At 34.9% G+C, this 17,019-nt stretch overlaps 1 protein-coding gene across 2 annotated transcripts in view; it reads right to left on the bottom strand.

Moving 5' to 3' along the window:
* LOC150108070 (WD repeat domain phosphoinositide-interacting protein 2-like) overlaps positions 1 to 17,019 on the bottom strand; it is a 109,900-nt gene that overhangs the window by 56,398 nt on the left and 36,483 nt on the right. For both annotated transcript variants that reach the window (XM_090390593.1, XM_090390594.1), the window contains exons 6-7: positions 8,281 to 8,351; positions 697 to 807 (exon numbers count right to left, since the gene is read on the bottom strand). In XM_090390593.1, the coding sequence (XP_090246719.1) occupies positions 697 to 807; positions 8,281 to 8,351 (182 nt within the window). The remainder of the gene's footprint in view (positions 1 to 696; positions 808 to 8,280; positions 8,352 to 17,019) is intronic.

Genomic DNA, 17,019 nt, shown 5'->3' with positions numbered 1-17,019 from the left:
TGACATATGAAAGTAAAAAAAAAGTAACCAAAATATAAAAAACTAACTCACCATCCTCCCTAACTACATTTCATGTACCATACATTGTGAACACGCTACTATAGTACATTAGTACTGTGAGCAGATTAAAGATGAGATTATCTAAAATCCTGCTGTAGAGACCTAAACATAATACTTCATTATCAAGAACTTTCCATGATACAATGGAATTTGAATTTACAACCTATTGGTTGGAAAGCGGAAATGATAAATTACTCCTTTCCAGTCCAAGCACACATATACAGGTATAAATAAAATTAGTCTAATACAAGTTAACCATGCTACCGGCCAGGACGTATATATACGTCCAAGTAAACATGGATGCGAAGTACATGTTAAAATTGCAATACTATTGATATTACATTGAAATATATGATGGATACGAAGCATATGAGGATGCGTATTTGATCCATAATGGCCGGTAAGGTGGTTAAACTTATCTTAGAAGTCCACTGCTAGGATGTATGGAATTGTTCACCTAAGTGGCATGCTCAAGGGGAAAAAAAAAACACCCAAAAATCATTGCTGAAATGTTCATGAAAGAGAAAATATATGGACCAAAAAAAAAAAAAAAAGATAGCTGAATTTTTTTTTTTTTTTTTAAATCAATCAGATAACCACAATACATACAGTATCATGTTGAATATTTATACTTACTCAATGTTGCTATTAGGATCCTCCAGTTTGAATATGTGCACAGTTTCAGTATTACTAGAAGCACAAAGATATCTGTCTTCAGTAAAGCATAAAGAATATATACTGGCACATCTAAAAAATAAATAATAAAAATCAGTATCAGAATAATTAACTGTTTAGATAATATTAATCTATGTATACACTATCTGTTGCAATGTTTCAAAGGATGGCAGTGAAGAACAAATCATTCTTATTCAATTATAATGCTAACCAACCACATTTTCAATGGTCAGTAATAAACCGAATATTTATTAAAATGCAATAATTTTTTTCTTTGTGGCTCCCACCCATGAAAGATTTCTATGAACCTATAATACATTTGTACTATGGGTGAGCTAAAGATTTCTTTTTCTATTTTTATTACCTTTAGATTTTTTTTATTTTTACATAGTCCAGAACCATGCTCTAGAAACAAACATGGAACTTTTACAAGGCACTTCAGGTCTCCAACAAGCAGGACGGTGATCTCATACTGGGTGATGAAGTTCATCTCCCAACTAAACACAATCACAAAACATCTATGCTCACAGTAAAATTTGAACTCATGCCCTGTTGGTCAAAGAGCAGATACACTAACTCTTGGCCAACCATGCCAGGTGTAAATAGTAACATGGAATAAATTCAGCTCATAATGCTGTTATTCTGGGAAAATTTAGTGCTCTGGCAATGGAGCCAGTGAATGTGGCTCCATTGCCAGAGCACTAAAAAAGGCAAAGAGCCCCTCCTTTTCCAGGCCACTATAAATTCCTTATGTCTGGGCTGCTCTCACCACCTTTGCAATATGCCCTCTAAACTTTACTTTCGTATACACTAACACCTTTGATAATCTTTCCTCTCCTATTCTGTTTATGTGACCATACCAACTGAGATTAGCTCTGCTAACACATTCCTGGATGCAAACAACGTCAAGTTGTTTCCTAATATCCTCGTTTTAGTTCACGTGCCTAATCTTACTCAGGACTCTTATATCTGCAGTCCCTAGTCTTTGGTGAAGTGTTATTTCGAAAAGAGAAATCAGATCCATAACTTATAAGCCTTGAACATTGTCTTGTATACAGCTAATTTAGTGTTTTGACCAATTTCTCTCTTATTCCATATGAATTTATTCAGTTTACTTCCTACCATACCAGCTTTGTTGATTCTGTTGTCTATTTCTATACTGAATTTGCCATCTTCACTAAAAATTGTGCCTAAGTAGCTGAAATGTTTTACTTGTTCCATAGGTTCTCCATTCACAATGCAGTTGACATTTTCAACGATTCTGCCTATTTTCATTGTCTTTGTAATGCTGACCTTCATACCATATCTATTACAACAGTTATTCAATTTAGTCAGGGAATCTTGCAGACTTGTAGCAGATTCATTTAGAAGTATAACATCATCTGCATAAAGCAAGGAACTGACATTAACATCTCCAATTTTGATATCATGTTTAATACCACTTTCCTTCATAATGTGATCCATATAGATAATGAATAACAGAGGGGATAATGTACATCCTTGCCTCACACAAGATTTAATAATAAACCACCTTCCTGTACTTTCTTCAATTCTAACTGCTGACTTACAACTCAAATAAAGACTAAGTATTGCTTGATATAATGCACCATCGACAGCATACAACTATCGTATTAATAGCTTCTCTCTTGGCACCTTGTCATATGCCTTTTCCAGATTGAAAAAACTTAAATATAGATCTTTGTTATATTCCCATGATTTCTCAACTATTTGTCGTAAAGTGAAGATCTGATCCTGATAGCCTCTATTTGGCTTGAATCCAGCTTGTTCTTCCACAATTCTTCTGAACAGTTTCTCAAGTATACTTGCATAAATCTTACCAGGAACACCCAGAGAAATACCTCTGTAATTCTCACATTCAGTTTTATTTCCCTTTTTATATGTGGATACTATGGGAGCTCTACTCCAATTATCAGGAATTCGTCCCTCTGTCCAGGCTTTCTGAACTATGAAGTGCAGCCACTGTAAGACTCTTAACCACCATACTTTAGCTTTTCTGGTGGAATATCATCTACTCCTCTGCCTTTTCACATTTTGAGACTTTTGATAGTTTTTCTACTTCAAGTATGGATATGTATTCCTGACTGTATGCCTGTTGAGTGTTTTTTACCACTGTGAAATCGCTACTTGTTTCATTTAGCAATTTTTCTAAGTAATTACTCCATACTTCAAGGATATCTTTTTCTCCCGTTTTCATGTCACCTTTATCATCTCTAAGTCCTTTTACAGCACCCTTTTCTCCATTTCTAAGCTTCTTCAACAACCTCCAGAATATTTTGCCACTGACTTGATATTTATTTTCTAAGTTCTTGAAAAAGTCCCCCCATGACTTTTGTTTAGCCAGTTTTACACAGTGTTTAGCTTTGTTACATTTGTGTCTGTATTCTCTAAGAGCACCAGCTAACTTATTTTCCAGGAATAATATGCTTTCTTCTTTTCCTTCACTGCCTCTTTAACTTCCTGTGTCCACAAAGGAATTATGATTTTTATATCCTTGCAGACAACCTCAACCACATACCTCTCTGGCTGAATCAATCAGGGTTTTCTTCAAGGCTTGCCACTGAATCTCCAAGGTTTGGTTCCTGTTCTGAAACTCTTTCATTTTTTCTTCAATAATCTTTGTGTATTTTAGTCTACAGTTCACATCTGAGAGCTGCTTAACTTTTATTCGCTTTAAAACTTTCTTACATGTTATTCTTTTCAATATGAAATTCAATTTTATCCTGCTCAAGACTAAATAATGATCACTTCCAATTTCAAATCCTCTATACACTTTGGTGTCCTGCACCAGGAAGAAAACATCACTATCAACAATAACAGTCAATGAGACTTTTCCTATTCCTTGCCTCTTCTCTCCATGTGAATTTGTGCACATTTTTATGTTGGAACATGGTGTTAGTAATAACCAGTCCATGTCCTAAGCATGGACTGATCAATGCTCAGTAAGAATAATGGCAAATCCAACAATTTGCCATTATTATTAGCTTTGCTCTTTTCTCCAAATTTTCCCAAAACATTTTTGTAAGTCTGACAATCACTTCCTACTCTGCTATTTAGATCCCCAACAAGGACCAACTTTTCCTTTTTCATTGCATCAGTTGCTTTCTCTATAAGCCTCAAAAAATTCCTCCATTTTTACCTTAGCAGAACCTTCTGTGGGATTATAGGCACAATTAAGTCTCATTGTCCAGTTCCCCCATTCTGATATTTGCCCACATCACTCTAATTGAGACTGCCTGCCATTCAAGAAGATTGGCCTTATTTAGTGTTGAATACTATGGCTATTTCTTCTTTTCCTTGATTGTCATTACCTGAATATAACATTTTGTATTTACTGCTCAGAAAGATCACCAGTTTTTGTCATTTTTGTTTCAGTCACCTCTATTATGTCGATCTGGTACTTATCTAATTTCTTAGCTAGCTCCATTTCTTTGTCATTCAAGCTTATGTTGATAGTAGAGATCTTTAACTCTTATGATGTTGATTTGGAGTGTCTTTTCAGATTTGTTTTCTATGTTCTTGCAGCAGTCTCCCCAAGACTTTTGTTTAGCCAGTTTTACACAGTGTTTAGCTTTCTTACATTTGTCTCTGTATTCTCTAAGAGCACAAGCTGACTTATTTGCCAGGATCTTTTGCTTTCTTCTTTTCCTTCACTGTCTCTTTAACTTCCTATGTCTGGCATGGAGTTTTGATTTTCTATCCTTGCAGACAACTTCAGCACATGCCTCTCTGGCTGAATCAATCAGTGTTTTCTTCAGGGCTTGGCACTGAATCTCCAGAGTCTGGTTCCTGTTCTCAAACTCTCATTTTTTCTTCAATAATGTTTGTGTGTTTTAGTCTGCTGTTCACATCTGAGAGCTACTCAACTTTTATTTGCTTTAAAACTTTCTCACATGTTCTTTTCAATATCAAATTCAATTTTATTCTGCTCAGACTAATGGTGATCACTTCCAATTTCAAATCGTCTGTACACTGTAATGTACTGCACCAGTGAGAAAACATCACTATCAATAATAACATAGTCAATGATACTTTTCCTATTCCTTGCTTCTTCTCTCCATATGAATTTGTGCACATTTTCTATGTTGGAACATTGTTACTAATAACTAGTCCATGTCCTGAGCAGAAATCCAATAGGTATTTGCCATTATTATTAGCTTTGTTCTTTTCTCCAAATTTTCCTAAAATATTATTTTATGTCTGATCATTTCCTACTCTATTTAGATCCTCAACAAGAGCCAACTTTTCATTGTGTCAGTTGCTTTCTCTAAAGCCTCAAAAAATTCCTCCACTTCTACCTTAATAGAACCTTTTGTGGGGCCATAGGTACAAACTAGTCTCATTGTCCAGTTCCCCATTCTGATATTTGCCTACATCACTTTACTAGATATTGCCTGCCATTCAAGATGATTAGCCTTGTGTTATTTAGTGCTGAATACTATAGCTATTCATATTCAGGCAATGACAATCAAATAAAATAACATTTTGTATTTATTGCTCAGAAAGATCTCACCAGTTTTTGCTTTTTTTTGTTTCAGTCACCCCTATTATGTGAATCTGATACTTATCAAATTCCTCAGCTAGCTCCAGTTCTTTGCCATTCAGGTTTATGTTGATAGTAGCAATCTTGAACTCCGATGTTGTTGAGTTTGTGTGTGTTTTAGGATGTCCCAGTAGTTAACTTTTCGCTGTTTGCCCTGGCAAAAACAACGGGAGCCTTGTTTAACCGGCGACACCCCAGCCAGAATAAAATTCCGGCACGTTGTACCATCATTCTATATTTTGGTTTAAGGCAATAAGAATATAATTTGATCGGCTAAATACCAAATTGCCAGCTCATCCTCATTTATTCATTATCCATATATATGTTACCGCTAAAGTGCGAAAACCGTTAATGTGCACATTACCTAGCTAATCTGCAGATTAACTGATTTGCTCCGTTAACGTGCAGAATCAAGAGTTTTCCGCATTTTACCTAGGTAATGTGCACATTAACGGCTTCTGTATTGTTAAAGTTCAAAAGTTTGTTTCTCTCATTTCCTTTCCCTACTCCTTCCCCCCTCTCCCTCCACTTTTAGTTTGGTTTTTTAATAAGTAAACATAATTTTATCATATGTTTTTTTTCTTAATTGTAATAATATTTTAAACCGTTTGATTCCTTGTATTATATTAATTGATTGATGATTGATTCTATCAACTAATTTGTTGATTGTATTAACTTGATTCTTTAGATATCGAAAAATAAATAACATTACGTTAATTTAAGCATACAGAAACGTTGCTGTTGTTCCAACAAAGATCTTATTTTCACTTTAACGAGTGCCTAGTAGGTAATGTGCAGATTACCTTGGTAATTTGAGAAATGAAACAATTTACCGCACATTAACGGATCACCGTAGTTAATCTGCACAATACCTAGATAATCTGCAGAATAACTGATTTCTGCACTTTAGCGGTAACATATATATCACCTCACCTTCTCGTGGTGCACCATGAGAAGGTGAGGATTGGACATTAGGTGAGAATCCCTGATCACTTCTCCACAATCCTTTAAAGGCTATGTGGAGGTCTCCTCGCAGTTACACAGCTTTGACTGTTAAGCACCTCCATGGTGATCACTTCCAATTTCAAATCATCTATATACTTACATCCTGAACGAGTGGCAAAATATTGTTGATCAACAATAACATAACAGTCAAATGAGATTTTCTTATTTCTTGCATCTTCTCTGCATGTGAATTTGTGTAGTTTTATGTTGGAACATGCTATTAGTAAGAACTAGGCCATGCCCCGAGCAGAAATCCAACTAGGTATACTTAACATTATGATTAACTTTGCTCTTCTCCAAATTTTACCAAAATACTTCCGTTATGTCTTGTAATAAATTCTTACTTTGCTTTTCAGATCTCCAACAACAAGATCTCCAACCAATTTTTCCTTTTGCAGTGTATCAGTTGCTTTCTTTAATATCTCAAAAAATTCCTCAACTTCTTCCTTAACAGAAATTTCTGTAGGAACCACAGGCACAAATAAGTCTCATTGTTCAGTTCCCCATTCTGATATTTGCACACATTGCTCTACTTGATACCGTCTGCCATTCAAGACTGTCCTTGTATTTAGTGTTCAATACTCTATCTACTCCTTTTCCCTAATTGTTATTGCCTGAATATAACATTTTGTATTTGTGGCTTAAAAAGATCACCTGTTCCACCTGTTAAGTCAATTTGGTACTTATCCACCTGTTTTGACAATCTTTTGATATATATCAAATACCTTTTTGTCGTCTTTTACTTCCTTATGAGTATAACACTTGAAATTATAAAAACTATTAGAAGTACAGGATTAACTCTGAACTAAAAGTATGGGAGGAAGCATTCAGAATTTTTAATCATCGCTCATTCACTCAATTGTTAAAAAATTAATTCAACAGATTTCACTTTCCATCATTTTATATTGTTTTTTTGACATTGTTAGCATCCAAGAATGTGTTAGCAGAGCTAATCTTGGGTGGTATGGTCACTTAAACAGAATGGGCAAGGAAAGATTAGCAAAACAAGTATTGTCTGCTAGGTTGGCAGGAAAAAGATTCAGAGGAAGACCAAAGGTATAGGTGGATTGATACTGTAAAAAGTACCTCAGAAGATAGAAATATAAGATCTGATAATGTTGGAGTTTTGACAGGTAACAAATTAATTTGGAGGAAAATTGTAGATAGGAAGTTGGTAATGATGTAAGTTCATATAGTACTATCATATCCTATACAACCCTTGAAGGTACATGTCAGGAATTTGATGATGATTTCACTTTTATGTTATCTATTATTTGAAGTAACAATTGTGACATAAATGAAATGCTTTTAATGAAAAGCCAATAAATATGCATGATGTATTTCAGAAATATATAAGCAGGCATCAGGTTAAGGATGCCAAAGTTACTATCTTTTTGGGTAATGATCACATTGAATATATTAAATATACTGCATACATTAAACTTATGTTCAAGCAAAAGCATTTTCTAAACATTTCTTTAATCAAAAATGCTTTTCATAGAGAGAGAGAGAATTAGAATATGTTATGAACAAAACTTAATATTAACAAAATATACCAGGTATGTAGATATTTCCATCTAAATCCTGTAAACAATTGGGATCTTTGGAGAAATTGCAAATTATCAAACAGTGATATTCTTAGAAGCCAGATGTTCAGATTTTGTAAGTTTTCAATTTACTCATGAGAAGCTCTGGTATTTCTTCAATCCTGCAACATTAGCAGTTTAGTAAGGAATGGAGGTTTTTTTTTTTTTTTTTTTTTTTTTTTTAATTAAATCAAACCCTTACTCAGATTAATATTTTCATATTCTTTTAAGAATGATCAACTACTGTACATAATCCTTCATTATGTTTATGCATTCTGATCTTTCAATTGCATGAGCATAAAAGTAAAAATTGTTTCTAATTAGATCACTCTCCATAACAAAACTTTTAAAAATTCCAACTGACAAAAAAGTGCACTGTTAGACTGATTTTACCTTATCATTCCTCGCCTGAATTCATAAAGCTTTTGTCCATCTGCTATATTAAAAACTTTTATTACTGTTCCCTAAAAATAAAACATAAAAGAACAAAATAGTTCAGTACTGGTAGATAGCATATGTGTAAACATGAAGTATACTTGTGCTAGCTATATACTCTCCAATATGATATACTGAAAAATAGTTTGTCTATAAAAAAAAAAAAAATTAAACTAAAGGCCTGTGAAAAAAAATGGAGGAACTAATAATAGTTCCAAATAAAATTAAAATCAAGATCGCTTGTGTATTTAAAATGATTTTCCAAAAAGAACCTCTGAATTATCCTTTATTAATTTATTATTAAGCATTATCACGAGTAAAATGTCTATTTTCTGATATCTTAAAATATATACAGAAAAGATGAGTTAGGAGAGATTACAAGTCATGAATAATTTGTGTAATATTTAGATTGAATCAAATATATATATAAAAACGTACCAAGTTCTTTACCTTATTACCAGCTAAAAGCAAAATATCCAAAAGATTATTAAAGATTATGTTTATTTCCTCCTTAGATGATTTGTCTGAGGAGAAGGGATGTAAAAATAAAAAAGTATTCATCCTGCTAATATATCTACAATTTTGCTGAATATACATTTTTATGGACTTTTTTTTTTTTTTTTTTTTTTTTTTTTTACAAACAGAGAAACATTTTAAAAGGCTTATACTAAATATATATATATATATAAAAAACAGCAAATAAGTATGAAGTAAACTTTTTATTTGTCAATGATGTATCTCTAACCAGGATTCCTTAAAGTAAGAAACATGTGTTGGGATACTTTAAAAAAGGGTGCTAAGGAATACTTAAGAAAATTTATGTATCTATACCAACTGAACACCAAAAAAAATCATTTGGAATTTTACAGAATATATTTTACAATACAATACAATTACTTAGTATTGTATTGTAAAATACAATACTAAGTAAGTGGTGTTCTGAACCTTTAGGTTCATGTAGCTCCTTGGGTTTAAAAAATATGAGAATGTATAAGCAAGCATTTTTTTTTTTTGCTATGGAACTCCTTATATTCATGAACAATTTTTGGCTACATTTGATTTAAAATTATTATTATTAGATCTCCAGGGAGTCAGACTCATTGAGGGAGACCCTAAATCACCCACACCATCTGTCATTCTTTCTCTTAAACTCATTCACACTAAATGCATTCCAACAGACAAACTATTCCATTCACTCCCTGCTCTGTGAGAGAAAAAATCTAGCTCATATCACTTTCTTAACTGTAAACAAACTTAACTTCCATGGATGCCCCCCCCCCCCCCCATGTTCTCTCCCTGCCTTCCATATAGCAAAAAATTATCCTTTATTATCCTTTTCAGATGATATTAACATTCAGAAGTTTATAGATCTCATCTACTGATTTACAGATTGCTGTCCACTGACAATGAACACAGATTAGCTTAAAACATAAAATTCTTTATATTATAAAGTGCGGTTAGTAGTTGGAAGGGGGCCAATCGTTCGATGCTGTTGGCACACTCTCCCTCGATGAGTCTTTGGACTCCCTGGAGGTGTCACCTAATAATAATAATAAACGCTCATAACACCCTAAAAGATATATTCAAGACACGTGTGAATCTCAAAGAACTGTTTGCGAGAAAAATTTGCATTTTATTGCACTAAACAAACTACCAGTCGGAAAATAGGTCTGTAGCCCACAGATCAGCTGAATGTTCCTTTAGCACATGTGATGATATCCCATTTGTCCCAATTATTGAATTCTTATCCATGCTATGCAACAGCTCTAGAACCTCCTTCTCACGCAGCTGTCTCTTCATCCGATGTAGCGGTAGCAGTGTACAGTATAATACAAGCTGATAAATATTGGTAAAGTGAACACTCATTATTTGAACTGTCTCATCTGCTTCAGATAATAAGGTACTGTCTGCATTAAAGTTATTCTTCAGTCCTTCATTCTTTCTTTTACTTATAGCTAATGATAAAATTCTTTTGGGTGGCCATTAGCCTGTACAACCAATTTATTTTCATACTCTAACTTAGCTTTTCGTAGAATACTCTTAATTTTTCTGGCCTGAGCTTTATATATTTCACTCCTCTTACTTTTATTTTTACAATATTCACCAACATCTTCTTCCTATGGATCTCTTTAATTTCCAGATTTGTAGCTCAGCGTAACACCCACATGATTAGCCACTTGCCAAGTCATGGGTGGAAAAATAGTAACATCCTTAACTGAGATACCTTCTAATGCTATGATCAAATCTAATACTTCGTCCTTGAGTTTTTCTTTTACATGCTGTTTGGGAAAGTTGTCACATGGCAGCTCAATAAATTCTCTGCTGTTCTCATGAGTTTTCTCTGATATCCAATAAATATTCAGATAATTTAACTCACCCATAACAATTATGAGGGACTTCCAGAAAGCAAGTTCCTTTTTAAAATATTTTCACTAAAGCACTGCGATCGCAATGAGTTTGTTGATTCCTTAGCAAGGCGTTGGTGCCATTTTCAGACATTCTTGCAGTGCATAAGCTTCTTGGCGTGTGCTTATGTCTAAGAAAATTGAATCGTCTGCCTCATGTGAAATTAGGTCAGTTATCCATTTCTTGAATGCGAGAACGTTAAAGCAGCTGAAATTCATCGGCAAATTATCGAGGTTTATGGAGAACATGCAGTAAATGATTCAATGGAACGAAGATACGCAAGATTTTTTAATGAAGGAAGGATAGGTGTGCTCGATGATGAACAGAGTGGGTGACCATCTTTAGTGACTAACGATTTGGTGCGTTCAGTTGAAGAGAAGATTCGACAGAATAGGGCATTCACTATAACGTCACTCTCGCTGCAATTTCCAGAAGTTTCATGTTCGTGTCTTCATGAAATTGTGTGCACGCTGGGTGTCGAAGTTGCTTACAGAACAACACAAAGTGAATAGGCTGGGCAGTGCGTTGGAATTCTTGACGCACTACCATGAGGATGACGATGCTCTCCTGAGCAGAAATGAGACTTGGGTATCACATGCAACCCCTGAATCCAAACAACAGTCCATGGAGTGGAGGCACACCTCATCACCAGGTCAAGACAAAACTGAAGACAACGGTGTCCACTTGGAAAATCATGTGCACTGTGTTTTGGGACAGAAAAGGAATTTTGTTGGTAGACTTCTTGGGTCAAGGCTCCACAATCAACATGAGTATGTACTGCCAAACCCTTAAGAAACTGCATCGTCGTGCAATCCAGAATAAACGATGTTGCATGTTTACCAGGGGCGTTGTTTTGATTCTTGATAATGCCTGTCCACACATGGCTGGCATAACACAACAACTTCTCGCTACCTTCAGCTGGGAACAATTCCATCATCCCGCATATAGTCCTGACCTCGTGCCAAGTGACTTTCACCTGTTCAAACATCTGGAATCTTTCCTTGGTGGCTGGCAGTTTCAAGATGACGTGAGGTCAAAGAAGCAATCAATACGTGGTTTGAATCACAGGCAGCAACCTTCTACAATGAAGGTTATACAACTCTTAGTGCCTGGTATGATAAGTGCCTGAACAATGGCAGAAATTATGTAGAAAAGTAGCAAAAGATATCTACTTTAATTTCCAAGTATATTTTTGTTTCTCTGAGAGTCCATCAGAACTTGCTTTCTGGAACGTCCCTCGTACTTGTTTGGGTAATTTGGCAATGCACTTTTTTCATCCTCAGCAAATAAACTGCCACATTAGTATCCCATAATGCAAGACATACCCCTCTTTTCAGAGCTGTCAAACCTCCAAAATGATATAGGGGAAGTAACATTCATAGCATTACAATATGTCTTAATTGCCACAAACTAATATTGGTAGTTTGAATTAATTTTTTTGAAAATCAAATAAGAGTCTGTAGTAACTGAGACACATTACAACATTATTAAAGTCCACTATACCTACACCAATTCAAAAGGTTTGGCAGCACCACCATGCAAACATGAATGCACAAACTCTCAACCAAACCAGAATACCACAGCCCCCACTGATGTAGACCAGCGATTTTCAATCAGTGTGCCGCAAGATTTGTGAAAACAAATTAAATGAAAGAAATAATGTCGTAATTTGCGCATTTATTCCCTTGAAGTTCCCCAAAAGGATAAGTAATTACTATTATTAATATCTTCTGTATGTAAATCAATCAAAATTATGCCTATTTTTTTGCCAGATCATCAAAAAATTAAAAGAATATATTTTTAGTGTGCCGCAGAATTTTAATAATTAGTCTAGGTGTGCCATATTATGAAAATGGTTGAAAATCACTGATGTAGACTATACAGGGAACGCCACTAAACTTTTTCCCATGGTCTTTCACTCCATAAAATAACATCATTCTTACTTACACTGGCTGTCCACTTCTTGATTACTACTTTTAAATTTTGTTCATACTTCGTTTAGTATATTTTAGATTTTTCATGGATTATAAAAATCTTGATTCTCTCATCTTACATCTTTTTAGCTATAGCTTTTATATCCTTTATTTTGTAATTTTAAGCTATCATTCCTACACTTTGATGCTAATTCATTATTCCCAAATTCACTCAATTTTTTATGCCATTGTTTTATTAAATATGCTTATACTTCAATGTTTATATATTGTTTTCCATTTTATATTCCAAAATTTTATTGAAATAATTTTCATATTTTCAATTTCATATATTTTCTTTGAACAATTTATCTTAATTTTAAAGACAAATTACTACTACAGGATTTAATTCAAGTCTAGAAGAAGTTACGATAACTTCACTCGTTAAATAATGTAACAAATATCTTCCTTTATTAACATAATTTAAATCAACTAAAAACTGTTCATAAAGAGGTATAGGGAGCTCCATTAAAAAAAAAAAAAAAACTCGTTTATACATTCTCATATTTTATAATACCTATCCTTCTCATCCATCCCTTATGACAGGTTGAATCCCCTCCTAATGAGGGGATTACTGGCAAATTAATACAGTCAGTTCACCACTCCTCTGCTGCATCCCCTAAGGGCAATATTCATGACTAAGGTGTGTGCGTTCATGATGCCCGTTGGCAGAATGAAAAACCCCAGATAAACCCTACTGTCTACGTCCCGCTGACTTGTATGGCTGAGGAAGATTCTTAAGCTCCTCATATCATCGATGGAAATCTAACCCAGGACACTCCTTCCTCAAACATATGGTTGCGAAGCGCATAACCACTAGGCTAACCATGCACTTTTATAATACGTTTCTTATAAATGTGCACATAAAAAGTAAACTGCAGACACTTTCAACTGCCTTGTTCCATATGAGAATAATAATAATAATCATCATCATCCAGGTATCTCCAGGGAGTCAGACTCCTCACTGTGGGAAATCCATTATTCACAAAATACTTATACCTCTCACTAAACTAATTCACTGATGAAGAATTTACAATCACCTTTGGCAAACCTTTCCACCCATTCACCACCCTGCAAGCAAAAATTCTAGTCCTAACACTCTTGCACAATTTCCACTGGTAACCCCTTGTTCTCTCCCTTCTTGTAGTGTAATGAAAGAAAGTCTTCAGTGTCACTCCTATAAAACTCCTTTAATAACTTATGCTTCTATCACATCTCCTTTTTACCTATCAGCTAGTCTTTGAAACCCACAGACTGTCAATCTGTTCTCATAAGCATTCCACAGACTTGCCACAAATTTGTCATGCACCTCTGAATCCTTCTCCACCACTTCATCCCCCTAGAATCAGAGTATCCAGTTCTGCACACAGGATTTCTGATGTGGCATTATTAAAGCTTTATATACGGAAACAATCTTTTTATCCCTGCTTGTTAGTGTGTTCACCAACAACCATGTAATCTGATGTGCTATTTTGGTTACCTTTACAATATGCCCTCTAAACTTCAACTTTCTCTTCACAATTACTCCCAAGTCCCTGGCTTCAGTTTCATCAGTATAGCACACAGCTTATGATCTCTTCCCATACACTTGGCCATGTTAAAGTGGCAGCCACTTAACTTCGCCCATACTGCTAGTCTATTTAAGTCTTCCTGAGAGGATCTCTGCATCCCCTTCATTTACCATTGCTCTTCCTAGTTTAGCATCATCATCAGCAAATAACTGAATATTTCCTGTCAAATCATTTCCTACATCATTGATATACAAATTAAACAGTGGAAGTACTGAGCCCTGATGTACACCACTGGTCACCTGCCTTCTCCTGGACTCAATTCAATGTGATGAAAGACAAAACAAAACTGTCACACACACCGGGGGGGGTTCCCGATAAACACCTAGAACAAAAACAGAACAATTAGGATTGCAAATGATGCAGCAGCATTGCAACAAGTGTTTGACACTTTACAGGAAATATGTAGAATAATGTGCAAGTTACACAATTCAATTCCTTGAACACTGTCTTGTATACAACTAATTTAGTCTTCCGACTAATTTCTCTCTTATTCCATATGAATTTATTCAATTTAGCTCCTACCATACCAGCTTTGCCGATTCTGTTGTCTATTTCTATATTTAATTTACCATCTTCAGTAAAAATCGTGCCTAAGTAGCTGAAATGTTTTACTTGTTCCACAGGTTCTCCATTCACAACACAGTTGACATTTTCAATGATTCTGCCTATTTTCATTGTCTTTGTCTCTTTAATGCTGACCTTCATACCATATCTATTACAACAGTTATTCAATTTAGTCAGGGAATCTTGCAAACTTGTAGCGGATTTATTTAGAAGTATAACATCATCCGCATAGAGCAAAGAGCTGACATTAACATCTCCAATTTTGATCAGGTTTAATACCACTTTCCTTCATAATGTGATCCATATAGATAATGAATAACAGAGGGGATAATGTACATCCTTGTCTCATACCAGATTTAACATTAAACCATCTTCCTGTACTTCCTTCAATTCTAACTGCTGACTTACAACTCAAATAAAGACTAAGTATTGCTTGATATAATGCCCCATTGATACCATATAACTGCAGCGTATTGAATAGATTCTCTTGGCACCTTGTCATATGCCTTTTCCAAATCGACAAAACTTAAATACAGATCTTTGTTATATTCCCAGGCTTTCTCGACTATTTGTCGTAAAGTGAAGATCTGATCCTGACAGCCTCTATTTGGCCTGAATCCAGCTTGTTCTTCACCAAGCTTTTCTTCCACAATTCTTCTCAACCGTTTCTCAAGTATACTTGCATAGATCTTGCCAGGAACACTCATTAGGGAAATACCTCTGTAATTCTCACATTCAGTTTTATTTCCCTTTTTATATATGGGTACTATGAGAGCTCTACTCCAATCATCGGGAATTCGTCCCCCTGTCCAGGTTTTCTGAACTATGCAGTGCAGCCACTGTAAGACTTTTATACCACCATACTTCAGCATTTCTGGTCGAATATCATCTACTCCTGCTGCTTTTCCACATTTCAAGCCTTTGATGGTTTTTTCTACTTCAAGTATGGATATGTATTCCTGACTGCATGCCTGGTCAGTGTTTTTTTTTTATCACTGTGCTGTCATCACTGCTTGTTTCATTTAGCAGTTTTTCAAAGTAATTACTCCATACTTCAAGGATATCTCTTTTTCTCCTGTTTTCATGTCACCTTTATCATCTTTAACTCCTTTTACAGCACTCTTTCCTCCATTCCTAACCTTCTTCAACAACCTCCAGAATATTTTGCCACCTTCTTGATATTTATTTTCTATATTCTTGCCAAAATCCTCCTATGACTTTTGTTTAGCTAGTTTTACACACTGTTTAGCTTTCTTACATTTGTCTCTGTATTCGGTAAGAGTAAAAGCTGACTTATTTGCCAGGAACTTTTGATATGCTTTCTTCTTTTCCTTCACTGCCTCTTTAACTTCCTGTGTCCACCAGGGAGTTCTGATTTTTTATCCTTGCACACGACCTCGCCACATGCCTCTCTGGCAGAATCAATCAATGTTTTCTTCAGAGTTTGCCACTGAATCTCCAAGGTTTGATTCCTGTTCTCAAACTCTTTCATTTTCTTTTCAATAATCTTTCTGTATTTTAGTCTACAGTTCACATCTGAGAGCTGCTCAACTTTTATTCGCTTTAAAACTTTCTTACATGTTATTCTTTTCAATATGAAATTCAATTTTATCCTGCTCAAGACTAAATAATGATCACTTCCAATTTCAAATCCTCTATACACTCTGGTGTCCTGCACCAGGGAGAAAACATCACTATCAACAATAACATAGTCAATGAGACTTTTCTTATTCCTAGCCTCTTCTCTCCATGTGAATTTGTGCACATTTTTATGTTGGAACATGGTGTTAGTAATAACCAGTCCATGTCCTGAGCAGAAATCCAACAGATATTTGCCATTATTATTAGCTTTGCTCTTTTCACCAAATTTTCTCAAAATATTTTTGTATGTCTCACAATCATTTCCTACTCTGCTATTTAGATCCCCAACAAGGACCAACTTTTCCTTTTTCAGTGTGTCAGTTGCTTTTTCTAAAGCATCAAAAAATTCCTCCACTTCTACTTTAGTAGAACCTTCTGTGGGACCATAGGCACAAATAAGTCATTGTCCAGTTCCCCATTCTCATATTTGCCACATTACTCTACTTGAGACTGACTGCCATTCAAGAAGATTAGCCTTGCATTTTGTGTTGAATACTATGGCTACTCCTTTTTTTCCTTGATTGTCATTGCCTGAATATAACATT

This window comes from Typopeltis vanoorti, chromosome 3 (assembly GCF_054136105.1).
Source record: "Typopeltis vanoorti isolate ZY-2024b chromosome 3, IOZ_Tvanoo_1.0, whole genome shotgun sequence".
NCBI classification, from domain to species: Eukaryota; Metazoa; Arthropoda; class Arachnida; order Uropygi; family Thelyphonidae; genus Typopeltis; species Typopeltis vanoorti.
The sequence above is the reverse complement of the archived record's forward strand: the minus strand, read 5'-3'. Positions and strand labels throughout refer to the sequence as shown.